This window comes from Trachurus trachurus (assembly GCF_905171665.1).
Source record: "Trachurus trachurus genome assembly, chromosome: 17".
NCBI lineage: Eukaryota > Metazoa > Chordata > Actinopteri > Carangiformes > Carangidae > Trachurus > Trachurus trachurus.
Genome location: NC_139900.1, coordinates 19,045,506 through 19,070,232, shown reverse-complemented (window position 1 = coordinate 19,070,232; position 24,727 = coordinate 19,045,506). Strand labels below are relative to the sequence as shown.

The window sequence follows — 24,727 nt, the reverse complement described above, 5'->3', positions numbered from 1 at the left end:
ACATGCACTTTAAAAAAAAGTATTATCTCTCATTCATTCTTTGCACAAGTTCTGCTGCACATCTGGACCGCTCTCCTGGGGATTTTACCTGGCCGGTCCAGGTCCACATGCAGTGCTTCGCCCACATGTCCAGCCGGCTGACTGTGACACCGCCCTCTCCTTCTCCTCGGGTCTGGGTCTGGGAGTTGTTGCAGTAAGTGGATCTGCCGGTCTGGAGGCGGACCCGAATCAGCCGCTGTCTGGATTCATTCATTGTGTGGAGATGGTAGCACACGTTTGAAGCCCGTGGACTTCGGTGTGTGTGTTGCGTTTGGAGGGTCAATAAAGTTTTTGGTGAATTTTCCACTGGTGCGCAGGCGTCTTGGTCTCGGCGTCGTCTGACTTGGACCTGCTCAGTAATTTGTTGCTGCACAGCTGATAGTTACCTGAGAACAGTTTGGAAGAAAAATAATAATAATGTGGCGCAGACTGTCAGCGCTCATTCTCTGCTGCGCCGTGACGGGACTCGGTGCTGGGGAGGCGGACAGGGAGAGGATGCTGCCGACCGGAGCAGCAGCAGCAGCCGGCCAGGATGCTCCGTCCGCGGCTCCACGGCTGCAGCCCGTGGGGAGAGACGCTGCTGCTGGATGGGGAGCTGAGCAGTCCACTGCCGAGCCTCTGGAGGACGAGCTGGACAACCAGGAGAACATCATCAGCCAGGTCAGTCCTGTGTGATGTGATGCACTTCATTTACAAAAAAAGCAAAAAAGCATTTAATGACGTTAAGTTATTAAGTTATGTTGAGTTTTACAGCTTAAAAGATTGGACAGACTAGGTAGACTGTCATCACACTACTCTTTCTTCATATAAAGTAATTCGTTCTGACATCATCTTTGCTGTTTTGTGGGAATTTTAATCAAAGTTAAAGTTGACTGAATTTGAAAATTAGATTTGCATTGTATGCATGCATGAAATTAAAAAAAAAGATACATAGCTATAGCCTATGAAGCCCTGATATTTCTTATAATGATGGAAAATAACACTCTGTCAGAACTCCAACCTAAGATCAGTTTAATTATCTCAAATCTCAAGTCTCTCAGTTTTTGTTTTTTTTTAATTTTCCATCCACTTCATTAAAAGCTCTTTTTTTTCTCCATAACTGTGGATCCTGAATATCTCATTTCCAACCCTGTGACCTTTAAGACACAGCACTTACTTTCTTCTTCATTTCAACACAACCCAAACCTCCACAGTTTGTCAGTTCAGCTTAAATGACCGGTTAAATCAGAACCAGAGCTGAGCTGTGTGTGTGTGTGTGTGTGTGTGTGTGTGTGTGTGTGTGTGTGTGTGTGTGTGTGTGTGTGTGTGTGTGTGTGTGTGTGTGTGTGCACGTGCCATGGCAGCCATGGTGTGTGCATCTCTCTGGTGGTTGGTTATGTAATATCCTTCAAGCTGCAGGCGCTCCAAACCAAAATGTGGTTGTTTGTAAACGCCTGGAGCTGTATTCTTCCCAGGCAGCTCGCCACCGCTGCAGATCAGCTCAGCACACACTCACTGCTTCTCTTGGTTCTTATCCATGTGTTTCTGACTATCATACAGTTATAGCCCCAAAATACATATTCACTTTCAGGTTTTTCATTTGTTATTTACTGAAAGTTGAGCTGAGAAAGCTGCAGAGAAACAAACCCAGACTTCTTCTCTTCTAGCTGCTGAATGATTACGACAAAGTAAAGACTGTGTCATCGGGGTCTGACTGTGTGTGCCGCTGCATTGTTCGGCCAATCAAACGCTCCGACTGCAGCCGCATCCACGATGGCTCTGCCACATCACCATCCCAGGAGTACTACACCGTGGAGACAGTTACCAAGGGAACAGACTGTAAGAAGTGCGTGTGCATGGCCCCACCTTCAGCCGTCAACCCCTGTGAGGGAGAGTACAGGTTTAAGAAACTACAGGAGGCCACCAAGGACGACATTAAGGTAGAAACACACACACAAAGTGTAGAAACTCTCCTACTGGCTGATTTCTTGCAGTAGTTTAAAGGGATAATTCAACATTTTGGCAAATTGGCCCATTGCCTTAATCCCTATAGTCATAGCAGTAGGTTCGTTACCTTTAATTGTCGGTGCAAGCTATTTTTAGAACAGCGGAGCAGAGCCGCAAGCTGCTCAGAGCTACGCTACGGAGGCTAATGGGATTTCTTGGTTTCCATCATCAAACTCATCAAATACACAATCCAACAACTCCAAAACGCTCTGGTGGACAAGTTGTGACCTGCACATTCACCACGCTATGAGATAATAACAGAATGTTACCAGACAAAGTTGTTTTCGAGGTAAATTCATGCAAAACCGCTGATGCACGTTCCTGTTAGAGGCAGTTTTTCATCAAGTCTCTGCATAAAACAGCTCTGTCTTGTAGCGTTCCGTTATTATCTCATAGGGATTATGGCAATGGGCCAATTTGCCAAAATGTTGAACTATCCCTTTAAAGTTTGAACATTTTCTTAAAGGGATAGTTCAACATTTTGGCAAATTGGCCCATTGCCATAATCGCTATAGTCATAGCAGTAGGTTCATTACCTTTAATTGTAGGTGTAAGCTATTTTCAGTACGGCGGAGCGCAGCAGCTGGCTGCTCAGAGCTACGCTATGGAGGCTAATGGAATTTCTTGGTTTCCCTCATTAAACTCATCAAATTCAACATCCCAAAACTCCACAGCGCTTTTGTAGACAAGTTGTGACCTGCACATTCACCACGCTATGAGATAATGACGGAACGATACGAAACGGAGCCGTTTTCGAGGTAAATACAGGGTAAATACGGAGACCGCTTGCTGAAAAACTGTCCCTGAAACTGTCCCCTAAAAATAGCTTACACCTACAATTAAAGGTAACGAACCTACTGCTATGACTATAGCAATTATGGCAATGGGCCAATTTGCCAAAATGTTGAACTATCCCTTTAAGAGTTTTTTGTTTTCTGTCATTTATCTTCTGTCTATTAAGATTGCAACTATTATGGACTTGTTGGAGGGCTCTCTATATGGGATGGACTTATTAAAGCTGCACTCTGTCACCACCAAACTGCTGACCAAGGTGGACAACATGGAAAAAGTGAGGAAGCTTACACACACACACACACACAAATGTGCACAGTATACCACTCCATTGAGGCTGTAGTTTCCACTGGACATATGGGCCACATGCTGCTCTCACTGTTCAAACATTCAGTTTGATTCACTGAAGAAGTTCAGATAGAATCATCCAATCACAGCAGCTTTGAACTGTTTGGATGTAAATAAGTAGCATTCATTTTTCTTTGTTTCTTGTTTGTGTTGGTTGGACATCACTGAACTGGGCTAATTGCACCAGCCTGCATGCTTCCTGCACACTAATTTCAGTATGATTCTAGTTCAATAGTAATTTGTAGATTATTATCCCTCTTACCTTTTGTTCTGGAGGTTTAAATTGGGACTAAGCAGGATTTTTCCCGTGGCTATGCTACATTTTTACCTTAATTAAAAATATCTGAAGTAATTGTGATAGTTAAAGCAGATATCAGCTTCACGGCCGTTTCGGCTAATGCTGCGTTCAAGGCAGGCTTTTGAAACCGTAAGTTACAGCTTCAAGTCACAACTACGACTTGGTAGCGTTCCAGGTAACCCGTAGCTCGTGTTTTTACCATCCTGTTGTCTGTGAAAGTTCCCTATAACGGCCACTCGTAACTTCCGACCCGTGAACTCGTACCAGATCGAACTGGTATGACTTCACAGGAAGGAAAAACACAAAGTACGAGTTTCTTTGAACGCACCATGAGTTAGCAGCCCCCGCCCTTGTCAGGCATCAATTGGTCCTCGTGCTACGTCACCACATTCACGCGCATCCCTTGGCTGCACACACAGCCCTTCATGCCGTTCTCTCTCCTCATTGGATAACACTTGTATCCCACAAGGAAAATTTTCTCCTCGGGTTACAGCAGAGCAGAGTGACGGAGAGACTCGTGTTTAGGCTGAAATACTTCATGTAAGTGATTGCTGACGGAAAATAGGACTATTTAGGACTTATATTAACAAAAACATTCCACTGATATCTGCTTTAACTACATGACTACTACTGAGAATGGCTGAAAACCAACCTTGCAACATTAGTGTAGTATTTTTGTTTATGACAGATAAACAGCGTCGTTACATAACGTTATCCACCGCTCCATGGATTGATTTTTCACTGGCATCTTTGTAAACAAATGCACATGGCCAGGAGGAGGGTTAACAAAACAGAGGAAAAGCGACTGGACTTATGTAGTTTCTCTTTAATCACAATTAGTCTGGAGCTTTTTAATTAAGGTAAAATGTAGCATAGCCACGGGAAAAATCCTGCTTAGTTCCTCTTTAATGTGCTTACTATCGTCTGCAACATGCAGTCAGTGTCTGGCCACAGACCTTTGCTCCCACCTCTCTCATCCCAACATCTCGGATGTTGCTTATCTTATACAGATATAAAATGCAAATAATGAAGAATACCTCAGGCAGACAGTGTACACACAGACTTCCAGTCAGTTTAAAAGCAGGACGTTAAGTCTTTTCCTACAATTGATTGAAACTTAGATTGGACTAGACTGGACTTACTTCACACTGTGAGAGGCATCACTGGAGTCAATACATGATCTCTCTGGAATGGATTAGTGTAGGAAACTGTTAAAACGGTTCATGTGACATTTCCACTGAGGAAAATCTGAGGCAGAAACTCTCAGAATGGCTCCAAAAACAGCATGAGGTCTCCACGGCATTGGTTCAACAGGATGTTGAAAGTTTCTCTGACTCTGCTCCATGGTGATGTGATGCCGTCATCACATCGTTTCTGCTAATTCAAGGTGTCAGTCTCCTGTTAGACTGGGTTCAGATCTGGAGACTGGGAAGGCCAGTGAAGTTCACTTACCTCACATCTTCAACAGAAGATGATGAACTGTGACCATGGGAAGAAACAACACTCCCATAGGCCGTGACATTCAGTCTGTGATTGGTTAAATCAGCCTCTTGGCCAGGTTTCCCTCAGAGAAGAGAGGGACAACCTGATAAAATAAAGGTTAAAGAAAATAAATAAATACATATGCAATGGTAGCACATCTTAACTAGTAAATTTGAGGACAAAATACTCACTTTTCACACAATTTATTCTGGCTCACATCATGCAAAAACATATGCTCTGATGAAGGCTGCACAGCCCAAACGTTTTTGCGTGATGTGAGCCAGAATACTGTAAATTATGTGAAAAGTGTGTATTTTGTCCTCAAATTGACTAATGTGCTACCATTGTAAGTTTTTTTTGCAAATTGTTTGATTCATATTAAGTCTTTGGTTCAGCCCTCTGATTTGAATGAGGCTCTTTTTGTGATCAAATAAATATATTAACCGAGACAGCATCATACCTCCACCAGCAGCCTGGACGGCTGACACAAGGTAGATTGGGTTCTTGGATTCCGATCCATCAGGTTCACATCTGTCCAGCTTTGGTGAGTCTGTCTCAACTGCAGCTTTGGATTTCTGCTCTTGGTGACAGGAAGTAGAAGCTGATGTCCATCCACCTCAGTGTCCAATGACTTGTTGGCTTTTCTGCTCAGCACAGGTGTGAATAGAGTGGTTATCTGAGTGACTGTGCATTCTCCTCTGACCTCTCTCAGTGGTTTCTGTCCACAGAGTTGTTGCTCACTAGATAGGCTTTTTAGTTGAGCCTTTTTTTAGTTTTATGTCTCACACCAATCTGAGTAAAAGTAAAGACTCTGCCAGGAAAGCAACAGTTTCACAAACACTCAGCAGCCTGTCTGGCACCAACAATCACATCATAGTTAAAAACAATTATTGGGTAGCCAAAAACAATTTAAGTCTAAATGTATCAAAAACCAAATGTATTGTTTTTGGATCAAACTTTGCACTGAGGCAAGATATCAAATTACACGTCTCCATAAATGGCAGCTGTATTGAGCAAGTTGATGAGGTTAAACTTCCAGGGATTAACCTTGACAGTAAATTGTCATGGCAGAAGCATATAGATAAAATTGTAGGAAAAATGGGAAGAAATATATCTATGATAAGAAGATGCTCCTCCCTTCTTACTCCAAGCACCACCTTGCAGGTTATTCAAGCTCTTGGTAACTTTCTCATCTGGATTATTGTTCACCTATCTGGTCAATTGTAGCTAATGAAGAACTTTATAAGCTGCAGTTGGCGGCACGTCTTGCCCTTCGGTGCTCAATGAGTAAAAGCATAGACAAAATGTATGCTGATCTTGTCTGGCTGAAAGTGGAAGACAGATTTAAGAGGAAGTCTTCTACTGTAACTTTATTTAGGAATATAGTGTTTTAAAACAACCGACTTGCCTTCACTCAAGAATACAATTTTTTCAAAACAGACATGGTCATGAAACAAGACAGGTGAGAAGGGGTCATGTTATGATTCCTAGACCAAGAACTAATGCCATGAAAAAAACAGTCATGTTTAGAGCCATTTCTCAGTGGAATAAGTTGCCATTTATCACAACTCAAGCAACAAGTAAACAACGTTTTAAAAAACAGCTAAAAAGGTTATTCTTGGGTAAAGGCCTGAAAACTCTGTGACCTGGTTTTTGCTGATTTTTTTGATTTTCTTTTTATGAAATTTTACCTCAGTGTTTTTGGTAACTTGTTTTATAGGCAGGTGCTGTGTGTGTGCTTGTATATGTGGGTGGCAGTGTGTGAGCATGTGTAGTTCGGATTCGGAAATTAGTGTTGAAACTGTATTCATGTATGTATTTATGTAAAATATTATTGTTATTTGTATTTATATGCATGTTTTAACATGGACCCCAGGAAAAGTAGCTGTTGCAGGTAGGGATGTCACAATTACTTGTTTTCACAATTAATCGCGGTATTAAACGCCACAATTAATTGATCGTAAAGATTCCTAAATACCGTCACTTTCCAAAAAAAGGATTATCTATGAACCGTGTCGGCAGATGTGCACCAAAGTAAAGGTAAATGCACAGATACTACTCCATTTATCTAACGTAACATTGAATTGGTGGGAATTTAAATGCTAGAGTGTCATTTGTAATTAAAAAAAAAAAGATTAAAATTAATTAACTTAAACATTTGGTATCGATGACAATTAATGACTTGAATATTTCAAACACTTCCCCTGGCGGATTAATAATTGGTCATATTTGAATAGATATTTAAAATATTTTATAATTAGTATTAATTATATTCTAACTATATTTGATTTTACACATTAATAGTGTTGTGAAATTAATTAATGCATAATAATCGTGATAATCGTAATACCGTGATTATTTCTCTGACCATTATCGTACCAAAAAAGTCTATTATCGTGACATCCCTAGTTGCAGGAGTAACAGCTAATGGGGATCCAAATAGGTTTATCATTTAATAGGTATGATTGGCTGGTTTGCAGCTTATTTTGACACATACTGTATTGACCATTGGCAGGGGTTTATTCTCTCCAAGACTTTGTACTGAATGATAGATGAGAGGAAGTGTGTGGGATGCTCAAAAGTGTCATGTACATTTCTCAAGAAGTTCTTTAGACACTGACTGTGCCCACTCTTCACTGGGTTTGCACGCAGACAATCAACACCCACAATCTGTCAAGTGAAAAAAACCTGTCTTCCTGTCTGTGCACTTTAGGCCTTCGTCGGTAACTTTACAGAGAGAGCAAGAGAGAAAGAACAAGCGAAGGAGAGAGCAAAAGAAAAAGAGAAAGAGAAGAAGAACCAGCAGAAAAAGAAGAAAGCAAATGACCCGGGGAATGTGGGACAGAAAGGCCGAGCACCAGCCTACGCTAACAAACAGGTACTGTCCCTTTTGGAAAAAAAATGTGTGTGTGACAGTAGTAAAGGTAAAGGCAGACTCCAACATATTGTCTGTTTTCCATCATGAACTGGACAGAGTGTTGCTTGTGCTGTTGCAGAAGAATTACGACGTCCAGCTGAAGAAGAACCAACAGCAAGACGGCGTGGACCAGCAGCAGCCAACCAGGAATAAGACGGCGACTCAAAAGCCAATCAAAGAGAAGGCGGAGCCGCGGCAGCCAGTCAAAGACAAGAGCAGCATGGTCATCAGGGGCGTGACCTATTACAAGGCAGAGGAGGAGAGCTACAAGGAGGAGGAGAGAGGGAGAGGGAAGAACAGTAAGTCTGATGTCCAGGACCCAGTTGTTCAGAGGTAACCTGACTGGGTTTTGGATAACGGATTGGATCACATCTTGAAAATGGGTTGTTCAAAACTAAAAATGGATTCTGAGATTAGATTTGATTACGTAATCTAATCTTGGTTTTAATCTGGATCAAACCCTCAGATTGTGTTTTTAGTAGGGAAAACTTTGTTCCAAAAAAAAATCATTATTCTGATCCCAGCAGCTTGGTGGATTCAGTGAGGATTTCAGGAACAAAATGTCTTCTACATTCAATTCAAATTTGTCAAATAAACAACATTGATAATGTAGTATAAAGTATACACTGATATTTTGCACCTGCTTTTCAAACCATTATAATAGGGTTAGGGTTAGGTTAAGTAAATAAAGTACTTTTGATCAATCCACAAAATAGACTTTTCCCCAATTACTGGATATTTAAATTAAAATGAAATTTGAATTTTGAATTTTGAATTTTGAAGTTCAAGTTTGAAACACATGGAAAAACATCCACAATGTATTTGACAAGTATACTGTATATTTGTTTTGTTTTTTATTTATTGGTTGTGGGTCGGATAAGGTCTGGCTGTTGAAAAAGCACAGAAAATAATACCCCCCTAACCCTAACCCTTTTAAATAGATACACTCTGAGTGACCCCATGCTGCTGTTTTTTTTTACCTACGTAGCAGCCTTCCGTGTGATGTACAGTCTCATTTGGAGTTCTCATTATCCAGATTTGGATCAGCCTTTGATCCAGATTACACCTTTTTAACATCTGGGCCCTGATGACTGAGGCTGCTTTTACATGGTCACACAACGATTACAGTGACGTGACATTTAGAGTAATCATATCACATACTTCTTCTCCTACAGCTGATGAAACTGTAGACGCCTCAGACGTACTGATTTCTGACCAGCTCCCGCCGGCCAGGACGTCCCGCATCCAGAATCCAGGACCCTTGCCCACTGTCAGCAGAGGCTCCAAGGACCTGCCGGGGAGGCCCACCACCCAGCCACCCACAGACCACCCAACCACCACCAGCGCACAAACCACAGCTGCAACCAAACCAGCTCCCACTACCATGAGAACAACCACTAGGATGACCACAACCAGTCCAAAACCAACAACCGCACCGACTACCACACCCCGACAAACTACAACTCCCAGGACTCCGCCCACCACCGCTGTCACTCATCAGAACACCTCAGCTTCAGATGCCGATGTAGCTCCACCTGCTAATGCGTCTCCAACGGTCGGGTCTCAGCCACGACCCAGGAGTCGACTCAGCTGGACAGAGAGCCCATCTGACCAACCCAAGCCCACCAAGAGGCCTGGTAGAGTACAGTACTTTACTAACAGCTAGTCACTACTTTTACATGACAGTTGAAAAAAACTAATTATTGCCTTAAAGGTGTACAGAAAATAAAAATGTGATTCCACTCTGGGTCCTAAAATTAGTGTAATAACTCAACTATCAGACGATGTAGCCCAAACTTTCTGCAAAATTCTATTTTTGAGTAAATGGATGAAAGTGGGGTAGTTTTTTTTCGCATTGGATAATGCAGGCACACGAATTATGCGTCACATTGCTCACGATTCATCAGCCAATGATATTGGATCAAATTCGTTTTCCTTACTCGGGTAAACTTGTGCGGCAACTCGTGGAAACTCGTAGAAGGAGGCGGGACAAACGGGACAAACGGCCATTTCTTAAAGCTGTACAGAAAAGAAAATTAAATTTGAGCCCACTCTGGGTCATAAAATTAGTTTAATAACTCATCTATCAGACGATGTAGCCCAAACTTTGTGCAAAATTCTATTTTTGATTAAATCCGTGATGAAAGTGTGGTATTTTTTTTTCGCATTGGATAATGCAGGCGCACGGATTATACGTCAGCCTACTCACGATTCATCAGCCACTGTTATTGGATCCGTCATCCGTCAATCAAACGCCTGAGACACGCACATACACCGAATATCCCGCCCGCTCGATAACGATCAATCAAATTAGTTTTCCTCACTCGGGTAAACTCGATTGTGATTGGAAATCGATTTTCTTTACAACAATGCTTCACAACAGTAGACACAAAATGTAGCAGCGAAGCCGGCCCGAACCTGGAGTCACGCCGAAAAAGAGACTGCACTTCTCGGCAGGGCCTTGCCAAAAAGTGACTTTACTCAGGAATGCAAGGGGTGACATTGACCAAATTCACTGTACCTGCATCTGGTGCCCTCTACTATCACTCTAGAAAATGCTGCGAACATCACCCCTTGCAATCCTGAGTTAGAGGGTGCAGTCACTTCTCGGTGGGGCCTTGCCGAAAAGTGAGTCACTGCCCCCACTAACTCAGGATTGCAATTCACTGTACTTACTTATTGTGGGTACTTGATAATTAGCACATACTAATTTCTCGTTATGGAATTGCTATTTTATATGACATCATAGCTTTCTGCATTCATTTATTTATTTATTCTCACAAAATCATTGAAACTGAAATTCACTGTGGAGAGATAACACGTCAGGTACAGTCGTTTTTCGGCAAGCAGTCTCTTTTTGGCATGACACCTGTCTGTATTAACCCGCTGAAATGGCGCATATCTCCACCTATGTTGAGGAGGCGGACACTGTCAGTTATTCGATTTTCCCTGTTGCATGTAAACTGGGATAGCCAGAACTCAGACAAGACGCTCAAATGGAGCTATGCATGTAAACGTACTGAGTGATTGCACATGTGAAACTGTCTCATCATTAGATTTTTAGAAGTCTTCATTCACTCCATCACTTTCCACGTCTTCCTGCAGGCGTGTGTAAGGACACCCTCGCCAGCCTCTCTGATCCCGTCCAGCACAACTCGTACGGCCAGAGCGAGGGCGCCTGGATGAGAGACGCACGCGGCCATGGCAGCGTCATCTACCTTACCAACGGTCACTATGGAGATGAACTCCAAGAGTTCAGAGACATGGAAGCCTTTAAAACAGGTTTGTGTGTGTACAGTACTGTATGTTGGTGTGGGTGTCTGCTTGTGGCTGTGTGTGTATATGTGTGTGTGTGTGTAGAAGGAAAATAAACCCACAACGTATTTCCAACCAGGCCAAGCCAGTAAGTTTTAACAGTAGCACCTTTCTCATCTTGCAAAAACACTGGCTGTTGGTCATGTAGCGCTGCCAAGTCCACCAGACAAACCCATCTACCAGATACCTGAAATCCATCTATGGCCCTTTCTTTTTCAATTCATGCAAGTCATGTTAAAACCAAAAGAACAAGAGCATTTCAGACTAGATGAGATTATGAGAGGCAAAAGTTCTTGTTTACATTTTTTTTATTCTTATAAATGTTAAACACATCTTTTGGACGGATTTTAGAATTATTTTAGCTTTAAGGTGCTTTAAGGAAATAATGTTTAGTACTAAGAAGTACAGTATGTACTACAGTGAAGTCATAATGCAGCTGGAGTCCACTGCAGAATAAATCTTCTTTTTTATTCTTTAGTGCATGAATTGGTTCTTCAAACTCATCACTCATGAAATCACTAAACTAATAATAACTAACATGGGCATCTCCAGATCAGTGAGGGTCCCTCTACTTGTCACCATTGCATTATGACCATTTCAATTGCTACTTTAGTAATGACATTACCACTAAAGAATTGAATGTGTAAACGCTACTGTATGTTGTGTATTCTGTGTGTTCTTCCTGCTCAGGTCAGGTGAGTAACTCCTACAAGCTGCCCTACAGCTTCACTGGAACGGGCCACGTCGTCTTCAACGGGGCTTTCTATTACAACCGTGCGTTCAGCAGGGACGTCATCAAATACGACCTGAGACACAAATACGTAGCTGCCTGGACCACGCTGCACGACGCCATACTGGAGGAGCAAGCTCACAGGACACAGTCTGAGGTCAGAGTCAGGACGCACACTGTCATCTAACACTACAGGAAACACTGCAGGGTGACTTACTGTAGGAACTCTGTTGAAGAGAGTGAGCCGTGACAGTAAGGTTTGCAGTCTTATTTTTGCATAATCCCCTCTCTCACTCTCTAACTGTCATTGACCATCCCTTCACTTGTACACCCATGACAAGCAGCAGAGCTAAGTGGCGTGTTCTGTCTGTCTCTGTTTACAGCACAGCACCCACACAGAAAAAACACATTCAACACTAGTTGCTCAGTGTGTGTGTGCATAAGTGTGTGTTGGATGCCAAAGTGGAAATTTAGTATAAATTGAATACAGCTACTAAGAGTAATAATTATAATGAGCCAAAAGTACCCTAAAGTACATGGTTGCAGTTGAGAGCTGTTTAGCTTAAAGCAGAAGTAAGCGATCCGGTCGTTTTGGCTAATGCTGCGTTCAAGGCAGGCTTTTGAAACCGTAAGTTACAGCTTCAAGTCACGACTTACGACTTTGTAGCGTTCCAGGCAACCCGCAACTCGCGTTTCTCCGACATGTTGCCTGTGAAAGTCACTATAACGGCCACTCGTAACTTCCGACCTGTGAACTCGCACCAGATCGAACTGGTACGACTTCACAGGTCGGAAAAACACGAGTTACGGGTTGCCTTGAACGCACCATAACGTCTTGTCAGCCGATGGAGTTAGCAGTCCCCGCCCTCGTCATGGATCTATTGGTCCTCGTCCCTACGTCACCACATTCACGCGCATCCCTTGGCTGCACACACAGCCCTTCATGCCGTTCTCTCTCCTCATTGGATAAAACTTGTAGGATACGAGAAAAGTTTTCTCCTCGGCTCAGAGCAGAGCATAGTGACTGACAGACCCGTGTTTCGGTCCAAACACTCTATGTAAGTGATTGCTGTCGGAAGATATAACTATATAAGACTTATATTAACACAAAAATATCGCTTACTTCTGCTTTAACTTATTTTATACTGTATATGTACATACCACAGGTCGAAACAAAGCCGAAACAAACCCTAACCCTATCTACAAAACAACAACAACAACAACAACAACAACAAACAAACAGAGGAAATCCAACAGAGACAGTACACAAACGTGCATACAAATGCACACTGATGAAAATAATTAATGGAAAGGACGCAACCCGTCGTTGTACCAAGATACTGCTGTATAACTCTTCCTTATCCAGCAGCCTGCAACACAGCCTTTCGGTAGGAATCTTGGCCATTTCATCAAACCACTCCTTCACTGATGTCTCCTTTTGTTTTCCAGTGTTGCAACACTGTCCTGCATCTAGTAATAAGTGCTGTTCTGCACCACTGGATCAGGTGAACATTTAGCCCACTTCCCTTCAGTAGCACACCCAATAGACAAAGCAGCGGTTGTTGTACCAGTGCAGAGGACGTCACAGTATTAAAGGGATAGTTCAGCTTTGTTTGAAGTGGGGTTGTATGAGGTACAAATGTCCAGTACGTAAAATATCTGCAGTAGAAAGGTCTCTCTCTAACGGAACGTTACCAGACAGAGTTGTTTTCAAGGCAAATGCAGAGACTGCTTGCCGAAAACCTGCCCCTGACCATCAGCGGTTTTGCATGAATTTACCGAAAACAACTCTGTCTCGTAACATTCCATTATTATCTCATAGTGTGGTGAATGTGCAGGTCACAACTTGTCCACCAGAGCATTTTGGAGTTGTTACATTGTGTATTTGATGAGTTTAATGAGGGAAACCAAGAAATCCCATTAGCCTCCGTAGCATAGCTCTGTGCAGCTCACAGCTCTGCTCCGCCGTTCAAAAAATAGCTTGCACCGACAATTAAAGGTAACAAACCTACTGCTATGACTATTGGGATTATGGCAATGGGCCAATTTGCCAAAATGTTGAACTATCCCTTTAAGGTGTGCCAGGATACAACTCTGTAGCTGCAGGTATTTAACAAAAATCCTTGTTTCAGAGTTCAGATACTTTACCTTTAATTGTTCAAAAGAAAGAAGCTGGTCTCCATCAAATAAATCGCTAATATAAACAATTCCCTACTTGACCCAGTTTAGTATAGTCTTGAATCGCTCTCGTCAAAGAACATTTTGCATCCAGGAATTTACTCTACCTGGAGTCCAATCATGGTGTGACTCCTAAGCTGTATGTGGCTAATGGTTGTGAGGAGCTTTTATTCTGGAGTGACGGCAGCAGTGTCTTGCATGTGTCTGTTTCCAGGTGGAGTTTGCTGTGGACGAGTCCGGCCTGTGGTTGCTCTACCCAGCTGTGGACACGGAGGGATTCCACCAGGAAGTCATCCTACTCACCCACCTCCGGCCCCGCGACCTGCTCCCGGTACGCAGCTTCCGCACGGGTCTCCGCCGCGGTCACTACGGAAACAGCTTCCTGGTGTGCGGCGTGCTTTACGGCGTGGACAGCATGGAGCGTCACTACGCCAACGTGACGTACGCCTTCGACACGCACACGCTCACCCACACCGTGCCGAGCCTCGCCTTCACGAACATGCACTCGCACACCTCCCAGCTGGCTTACAACCCGCTGGACAAGAAGGTGTACGCGTGGGACAATGGACATCAGATGATGTACGATGTCATCTTCGCTTATTAGCGCGGTGAAGACGGAAGAAACGATGGTTTGACAGGTGGTCAGCGATGTAGCATCCAGCAGGAGGTCCAAACCACGCTGAGGATGGAAGAAATCAGAGCTCATCTCATCAGGGCTGTGTCTCAGTGACTGTGGTTCTGTGTGACTGAAAGTATTTTTTAATAAGAACCTCCACTGCTGCTCTGCCACACACACTAAAGTCAGTATTAACCAGCGAGGGCCTCGTTTCCCACGACTGAAAATGGAAGTTAAGAGGCTTTTTCCCCAGTGTTTTCCACTGTTTTCCACTAAAGAGCGTCTTAACATCAGCTGCCAGTGATGCTGAATACATTTAAGGTAACTGTGCTTATTTAAAGCCGGGCTACATCCATCTCAAGTGACAAGAAAGGTTTTATATTTGCATTTTTTCTGTATGAAAACTAAACTTGATGTGCAGTGCGGCCCTACAGCTTTTCAGCTTGCTATAATTCACGTGCATGTGTGTGGAGCTTTAAGGAAGGAGACTGATTGGTTTAGCTGCTGCTGGAGGCAGATGTTAAACTCCTCAACTCGTATTAAAACTGAAATGAAGCAGTGGCTCAGGTCTGTATCAGGCCCGCTGGGTGTGAAGCGGTCTTAAATAAAAGGAAAAGGACGTGGAACCTGAAAATATCCCATCAGGACGATGTTATCTCAGGCTGAGGAGGTGAATATATCAGGGAATCAAATGTTGAATTAATCTGTGCTTGTGTTTGAGATTAGTTTTATTTTGTCATTTTTTAACTAAACAGCGTGACTCATTCTACATTAAACACAATTATCAGGCCTCTGCTATTGAGTAGGAGATGTTAAGGTACAATTTCTTCCAAGAGCACGTCGCCTTAAAGGGATAGTTCAACATTTTAGAGAATTCGCCTATTGCCATAATCCCTCATAGCAGTAGGTTCATTACCTTTAATAATCAGTGCATGTTGTTTTGAGATCCGCGGGGCAGAGACGTGAGCTGCTCAGTGAACACAATGAAGGTGAATGGTACAGGTCCCCTGTCTGTCCCTCATCAAACTCATCAAATACACAATCCAACAACTCCACAACGCTCTGGTGGACAAGTTGTGACCTGCACATCAACCACGCTATGAAATAATCATGTAACATTATGAGACAGAGTTGTTTTTGAGGCAAATGCATAGCCGGAACAACACGGCTGCTGGGCGGAGTGATTTCAAAAGCGCAAGTAGTTCCAAGTATTTGCTTCATGTGTCATAATGTTACATAATAATACGTTATTATTTCATAGCGTGGTGAATGTGCAGGTCACAACTTGTCCACCAGGGCATTTTGGAGGTGTATTTGATGAGTTTTATGAGGGAAAAGCGAAAGTACCGTTCACCTCCATTGTATTCACTGAGCAGCTCACGTCTCTGCCCCACCAATCTCAAAACAACATGCACCGATAATTGAAGGTAATGAACCTACTGCTATGACTATAGGGATTATGGCAATAGGCAAATTTGCCAAAATGTTGAACTATCCCTTTAAAACAGGAGAGCATGTCTGAGACCACTTTCACTATAATGCAATATTAATTGTGATTCGTGGTGTCACGATTACTTGTTTTCACAATTAATCGTGGTATTAAACGCCACAATTATTTAATTGTAAAGAGTCCTAAATACCGTTACTTTCAGAAAAGTTTGATGTTGGAACCTTATTGGCAGATATGCGCAAAAATAAAGGTAAATGCACAGATACTGGTCCATTTAACTAACGTAACATTGAACTGGTAGGAATTTAAATGTTAGCGTGTCATTTTTAATTAAAAAGAAGCAAAACAAAACAAAAAACGATTAAAATAAACGCAAACATTTGGTATAGATGACAATTCATGACCTGAATATTTCAAACACTTCCCCTGGGGATTAAGAATTCATCATATATTAATAGATACTTGAAATATTTTGTGTAAACAATGAGTAATGTAGTTATATTTTGACTATATTTGATTTTACACAGTCATAGTGTTGTGAAATTAATTAGTGCATAATAATTGTGATAATCGTAGTACCGTGATTATTTCTCTGACAATAATCATACCAAGAAAATCTATAATCGTGACATCCCTAATGATTCTAATATGAGTCGTGGTTGTTGTTGCGTGCTTATTTTTAACTGAAAAAATAAATCAATCGTCTCCGTAGCAACACATATGGAGCTATTATTGTTGCAATATTATTTGCAAATGCGTATCTCAATCTGTGTGTGCGTATTCAGATCTGTGTGTGTGTAATATGATCTGTGTGTGTGTATTCAGATCTGTGTGTGTGTAATATGATCTGTGTGTGTGTATTCAGATCTGTGTGTGCGTATTCAGATCTGTGTGTGTGTATTCAGACCTGTGTGTGTGTAAAAAAAATCTGTGTCTGTATTCAGATTTGCAAGTGAAGACAAATCTGCAAGTGCATGCAAAGATCTGTGAATGTGAACACAGATCTGTAAGTGTACATAGATCTGTAAATGTGTAAACCGATCTGTAAATGCGTACATAGATCTGTAAATGTCTGTCATCACTTACAACTCAGGCAGGAGCTCTCCATTGGCTGTGTTTTTACACGTGAATTTTGCAACACTTCTGCCGCGGCAGATCTGTGATCTGCAAATGTGTAGAAATGAGATTTGTCTGTGACCTCAGTGTTCCTTTGCCCTGAGCTCAGGCTCACAGGCTCACGCTGCCTGGCTGCAGTAGCAGTACCGCGGTCCGTGTACGAGGTATAATTCAATTACGTCGTTCACTTTGTACCATGAGAAATGTCGTTTTTACTGGGGTAAATGGTAATCGTTTAGGCGATTTGTTGTGAATTAAGTATTTAATTCGTTTCGGAGTTTTTCTTCTTCTTTCTTTTAAATTGTCCGTTGCTGTAGCCATCAAAACGCGGAGCTTTTACTTTGAAGGCTGGTTCCGGCTCTCGACTTCCTTTTTCAATTTTCATTGTACAAATTGGAGAAAGGAACAAGCGGGCACTTCGGTGCGCTGAATTGCGTTGTACGTCTCACGTCAATCAAACAGGAAATACCGGTAAAAACGACATTTCTCATGGTACAAAGTGAACAACGTAATTGAATTATACTTCGTACACGGACCGGGTCGGTACTGCTACTGCAGCCAGGCAGCGTGAGCCTGTGAGCCTGAGCTCAGGGCAAAGGAACACTGAGGTCACAGACAAATCTCATTTCTACACATTTTCAGATCACAGATCTGCCGCGGCAGAAGTGTTGCAAAATTCACGTGTAAAAACACAGCCAATGGAGAGCTCCTGCCTGAGTTGTAAGTGATGACAGACATTTACAGATCTAAGTACGCATTTACAGATCGGTTTACACATTTACAGATCTATGTACACTTACAGATCTGTGTTCACATTCACAGATCTTTGCATGCACTTGCAGATTTGTCTTCACTTGCAAATCTGAATACAGACACAGATTTTTTTTACACACACACAGGTCTGAATACACACACACAGATCTGAATACACACACACAGATCATATTACACACACACAGATCTGAATACACACACACAGATCATATTACACACACACAGATCTGAATACGCACACACAGATTGAGATACGCATTTGCAAATAATATTGCAACAATAATAGCTCCATAAACACAGTGCTTCATTCATTGTCGTGTACATTTATAAAAAAAAACTGCAGCTTCTGTGATCGCGATATTACACTTGGCCATGTTGCCATATTGCTAGTTGGATATATTGTTCACAGAGTAAAAACTGATTCTGGATCAGAATAAAGTTTGCAGATACTCTAAGTGCTGCACACATCATCAGTATAATGCATTTATCATGATGTGTGGAATGAAACTGCAGCCACCTCTCTGGTTAACGCTGTATTTTTATGATGTATGCTTGTGTATTATTATCTGGTCTGTTGTACTTTCATCTCTGTCAAATCATGTTCCATCATATTGAGCTACAGGCGCTGGAATGACACTCAAGTCTCCATGCCAACACGTGCTCCTCACTGCTTCACTTGTTTAAAGAAATATCCCAGGACAAGGTTGAGTTCAACTGCTTTACTACAGGTTTGCCTTTTTGGTTTGTTAATTTATAATAAAATGTTTAAAAAGGATGAGCGTGAACTGTCTCTTTCCAGCCTCTCTCTCTCAGCCCGGTGCGAACATTATTTCTGGGGTTGATTTAGTTTTCCTGGAAGCAGCAGAGCCCCTGGAAGGATCCCAGGGTGGAAAGTCAGACCAAGCTCGATGCTGGCAAACCACAGACTGGGAATTCTCAGGACACACACCAGACCTACGACATGCTAAAGAGCCTGACATAGAGACTCAGAGTCAGAGTGTGATAAAACTGCATCTCAAATAGTTTTTTCTCACCAGTCTGGTCTAGATCGGTTTGGGGCGGCTCAGTTCTTTTCAATCTGAATCAACTCAAAATAATAAAAAATAATAAAAAATCAATTGCAGTGCATTTAAAACAACATGTTCTCTAAGCAGGAGAGAATCCAGGGAGTTAATCTCTCTGCTTCATGGACTAGTTTATGAGCCTCTGCAGCTTCTGACATGTGGTGGCTGGGGAGATGGAAGGACTGGAGGGCAGGGGTGGGGGTGGAGAGGGTGGAGGGTGTTGACCACCCAGTGGGATGTAGAAGAAAGATTCTCATTCATATCAACTGTACACTCCAAATTGCCGGCCAAGTGCTATGAATGCATCAGTGTTCTCTGCAACTGTCAAGTTTCTGAAACCACTTCATGTACATTTCCGGAAGCAAGACGACCCCACACACTGAGAGAGAGAGGGAGAAAGAGAGAGTCTGGAAAACATGCGAAAACATGTGGTAAGGATGCTATCTCTCCAAGTTCACAAGGAAGATTGTCTGGGTTGCATGCACACACACACATATGCATGCAGCCACATTGTATAATGTCTGGTTTAAAGATAGTGGTATCTGCAAACAAATTCTACCACTGAGCTAAAAACTGTACAAAGACAGAAAGGAAAAAGGAGGGAGTTTGTGACCTTTGCTCTCACTCGCAGCTCTTTTATGTTGAGGAGGTGAAAAAATCCACTGCAGGAGTGGAAAGGAAAACAAAAGAAAGAGAAAAATAGTGGCTGAATATGAGACTTGGAAAGACAAGGTTAAGTTGAGGCACACGGAGCCCTCTAGTGTAAATAACCATATATCACGTATGAATTCCCCTCTGATACGGCCCATAGGAGCATTTCCTGAAATTGTGCCCCCGTATGTGTGTGGATGTGTGTGGATGTGTGCCCAGAGGTCTTTGTCATCATGATTACAGTAATAAGCATAGTTATGTTTATGGAACCATCCTGGTTTGGTTATAGTTTAGTCACAAAACAAGTTTAGAGGTTTAGAGAAAGGTCGTGGTTTGGTTCCGACGCTTCCTTGAGTTTAGAGGAGCTTCAGTGTCATACATGGCTACAAAAATAAACCTGCACTTAAGGTTGTGCAACGGTCATGGTTTCCAGCTCTATACTTTGATTTTGAGACTGCACTGGAGTAACTCTGCATGATTTAAAAACACCCTTATTCATCTCATGCCCTCAGCTCATCCTCTTGTTCTAACAGGCAGAATCAGCTGAACGGAGACAGTGGTCTCAGATAGGAGCTCCACTTTTTAGGTGCTTTTCAACCAAAAGTTCCAGGAACCTTAAAGGGATAGTTCAACATTTTTGCAAATTGCCCCATTGCTATAATCCCTTTAGTTTTAGGAGTAGGTTTGTCACCTTTAATTGTCGGTGCAAGCTGTTTTTAGAACGGCAGAGCAGAGCCGCGAGCTGCTCAGAGCTACGCTACCAAGGCTAATGGGATTTCTTGGTTTCCCTCATCAAACTCATCAAATACACAATCCAACAACTCCAAAACGCTCTGGTGGACAAGTTGTGACCTGCACATTCACCACGCTATGAGATATTAATGTAATGTGATGAGACAGAGTTGTTTTCCAGGTAAATTCATGCAAAGCTGCTGATGCGTGTTCCCGTCGGGGGCAGTTTTTCATGCTTTGCAGTAACCTCGAAAACAACTCGTCTCGTAATGCTCCATTATCATCTCATAGCGTGGTGAATGTGCAGGTCACAACTTGTCCATGAGGGCGTTTTGGAGTTGTTGGATTGTGTATTTGATGAGTTTGATGAGGGAAACCAAGAAATCCCATTAGCCTCCGAAGCGTAGCTCTGAGCAGCTTTTAGCATGCTCCGCCGTTCTAAAAATAGCTTGCACTGACAATTGAAGGTAACAAACCTACTCCTAAAACTATAGGGATTATGGCAATGGGCCAACTTTCCTGATTTTTTAAGAAAGTAGCAACTATCCCCTGACCAGGGCCACTTCTAGGGAGAAATCTTTTATCCCAGAACTAAATGTAGTTGCTTGTTCCTTCAAAGGTTCCTGTTCCTGGGGGAAAGTGTCCCTGTAGTGGAAATGCACCTTAAGTTCCTGATCTGCCTCACTGTCAATTCCCATGAGCCAAACCATAAACTTCTAAAGTGAAAATGAACCAGTGAAGTGTACTAGAGGCAGTAGGCCTAGCACGTGACATGTCAAGTGTTGCAATGAGCTGGTGCAGGTGGCTAGGCCAGACAAGAATGATACAATAGTCGTGGCATGATGGAAATAGGATTTTGTGGTCAAACACAATGCCAACATTCTTCAGAGTGGATTTCACATTTGGAGAGAAACGGAACCATCCCAGTCCAAGCCCCCCCATCAATTACACCCACTGATAACAGCAGAGACATGCTGCAGCCTGAGTGATGGACTACATCATTGTGAACAACATGCACAATGTGGACTTTGTCTGGAACCCCAGGGAGAAGCAGTCAGATCAAGTAGATAAACAGAGACATTTTAGAACATGTTTGGCACATCCATGCTGGTGATGCACAACGGCTGTATTCAGACATGTCGCTTGTTTGTTTTGTTCCAATTCAGGAACTAAAATTATGTTTTTGTTGCATTTTTGTTGCAATTTTCTTTTGGGTTGTTTGCGTTGATATGGTAACAGTCCCAAGCTGGCTGAAGTTTTGAACAAATGCCATGCACGAACAAACTGTTCTCTCATTGGTCAGAAATCTTACCCAGAAGGAGACGGTGTTAACCCGTGAAAAACAAAAAACTTGGAATAGAGGTCTAACAGGCCTGAAAATTAAAACCCAACCCATCCCGTCCCGCAGTTGAAGCCCAGAACCGACGCGATCCGAGTCATTTGTGTACATTTTCAGCCCAAACCTGATCTGCTATACGTCTAAAACTTTAAAAAATAAAATGAAACCACAAACCTGCAGGCGACAGTTCAGATACAAAATGTCATCATCCGTCTTTTTGTCTCAGGCCTAAACATACAGAATGACACTTGTTGCACACACACATAGAACCGCAGTCTCTGTAACGAGGCAGCCGAGTGGCACCGATATCTGTAACATGAAATAGTTTGTAAAACTTGTTCTAAATGTAAAAACTAGTGAAAACAACTGATAAACATATTTAGATTCTCCATGGACATTTTTCTTGCTTCAGTTAGTGATTTTACTACTCCTGTTTTCATAACTGTATTTTATTGTGTTGTATTGATGTTTGATGTTTGATTTTCTGTGATCTCTGTATGCTACAGGGCATCCTTGAAAAAGAGAGCTCGGTCTCAATCGATCTACCCTGTTAAAATAAAGGTTAAATAAAAAATAAATAAATTCCTGAGCAGCTTTTATACAGAGTAGCCTACAGGACAATCCTGGAGGAAAAGCTGTTAGAGGCAGAAAAAGACTTGAGACTGCGGGACAGAGGTTCACCTTCCAAAACCTAACAGCTAAATCCTATTGAGAATCTGCCAAGACTTGAAAACTGCTGTTCACAGACGCTCTCCGTCCAATTTGACTCAACTGGAGCTATTCTGTAAAGAAAAATAACTGCAGTGTGTAGATGTGCAAAGGTGGTAGAGACACACCCCAAAAGACTTGCAGCTGTAACTGCAGTGAAAGGTGGTTCAACAAAGTATTGCTTCAGGGGGGTGAATACATAATATGCACACCACACTTTTCAGATTTATAAAAGTTGTTTTTGAAGTAAATTCATGCAAAACCGCTGATGCATGTCCCCGTTGGGAGCAGTTTTTCATCAAGCAGTCTCTGCATTTGCCTCAAAAACAACTCTGTCTGGTAACGTTCTGTTATTATCTCATAGCGTGGTGAATGTGCAGGTCACAACTTGTCCACCAGAGCGTTTTGGAGTTGTTGGATTGTGTATTTGATGAGTTTGATGAGGGAAACCAAGAAATCCCATTAGCCTCCGTAGCGTAGCTCTGAGCAGCTTGTGGCTCTGCTCCACCTTTCTAAAAATAGCTTGCACCAACAATTACAGTTTTTCCTGATTGTTTACACACAATTTCTGGTTCTTGAGGCACAATGGCCTCAACATCTAACTCATGCACCGACCCCCTGAACCAAGTCTGCTAAACTACAAGCACAATTCCTGCTTTACAATCAATTTGCAGTTCTATAACACACTTTTATCAAAACACTACACACAATTCTCTGCATTTGGCTCAATTTTCATGAAGAAAATATTTTGTTTTCACGAGTAACACACTATTATTCAAAATTCTAAAGTTAGTTTCCCTACTATGCACACTGACTCATCACATGGGTAAACACCTGTCACACAGTTTTACATTTAGCAATCAGAGCTTTAGCATAAAAGGGAAACAGGCAGTGATGGACTGGCACCAAAAAGAGACAAACCAAACAGAGACAGAGAGAGGCCACACATAACACCCCCACACACATATATATATAGCAGTGATCATAATGATGATGAGAAAAGAAAATGCATTGATCACCAAAATTGCATGTCGATGGAAGGATTTGAACCCAGACTAGAACAAAGTAAAAGAGTGCTGCTCTACCAGGTGAGCTACATGTTACAGTAGTCTCTTATCCCATCAAAATTATGTGTTCACTCTTTCAAAATTGGCTGGCCGTAAACCAGCTGACCCCGACTGACTCTTTTTTTTTTTGTGGTCACATCAGCACGGCTGCATCGCCACACACCCAACTCGGTCGCGTCTTCACGCATTTGTTACCGTGTATTTGAGTGTTCTGAGTATCAAAACAATATTCTAAAATTTTACAACACATTTATGTATATATGTACTGTCTGTAGTTACAGTAAAAAAAAAAAGCCTAAGTCATTATGATGAATGGAGGTGAAGTGTTTTCCATTCATCCTAGTGTTTTACACTGAGCACATCAGTGTTCAACTGGTTCTTATAAATGTCTAGTCATATGATGGTTTGTGTGTGTCATTTGAGACTAAAATAGCATTTTGAGAAGAAATAACATTGTTTTGAATGTAAAGCTTCATTTTGCAGGAGCAGTGAGGGGTTTTGCCCATTGTGTGTATTTTTTTGGATTTGTGTGTAGAGTTCTGAGAGTATGAGGCATGCTTTCAGAAAATGTGTGTAAACAATCGAGAAAAACTGTAAAGGTAACCAACCCACACCTAAAACTATAGGGGTTATGGCAATAGGCCAATTTGCCAAAAATCCTTTAACCGATACCAATGCCTATCATCAGTGTCTGTTGATTGCATCATAATCATGCATACAGGCCAGGCTATTCTTGACATTTTAATTTTGAACATAATTATGGAAACTAAAAAATGTTGAGAAAATTGTCTAAATAACCAAAAATTCAAAATTCAATCAAAAATGAAGAAGAAGAAACACACAGGATAACAATAGTGCCCCTTTGTGATCCTCAGCTTTCATCAGCATAATAAAAAACAGGTGTAGAGTGACAGTCAACAACAGCAGCTGTTACACAACCCACCCTCATTTCCACTGAAGTAAAAAAGCAAAGTTTCTGCGAACACAGACAGAGGCATGTTTGCCATTTCACGCTACTGTTCTTTTTTCTTAACCTTCATCACAGTGAGTTAGAGTTAGAGGGGTTGGGACAGGGCAGCTAACCTAAATCATCAGTACAGATCTGCTTCATGTTAGAAACAGGTG

General features: G+C 42.1%; 1 protein-coding gene across 1 annotated transcript; it reads left to right on the top strand.

Moving 5' to 3' along the window:
• Positions 1-456: 456 nt before the first annotated feature.
• Positions 457-15,542, top strand: olfml2bb (olfactomedin-like 2Bb; the record flags this gene model as incomplete). The annotated part of the gene is made up of 9 exons (XM_083991316.1): positions 457-699; positions 1,686-1,958; positions 2,987-3,094; positions 7,659-7,823; positions 7,942-8,161; positions 9,038-9,499; positions 10,968-11,144; positions 11,868-12,064; positions 14,300-15,542. The coding sequence occupies 9 exons, from the start codon at positions 457-459 to the stop codon at positions 14,687-14,689; spliced, it is 2,235 nt and encodes a 744-aa protein (XP_083847442.1). The 3' UTR covers positions 14,690-15,542.
• Between the last annotated feature and the right edge of the window lie 9,185 nt (positions 15,543-24,727).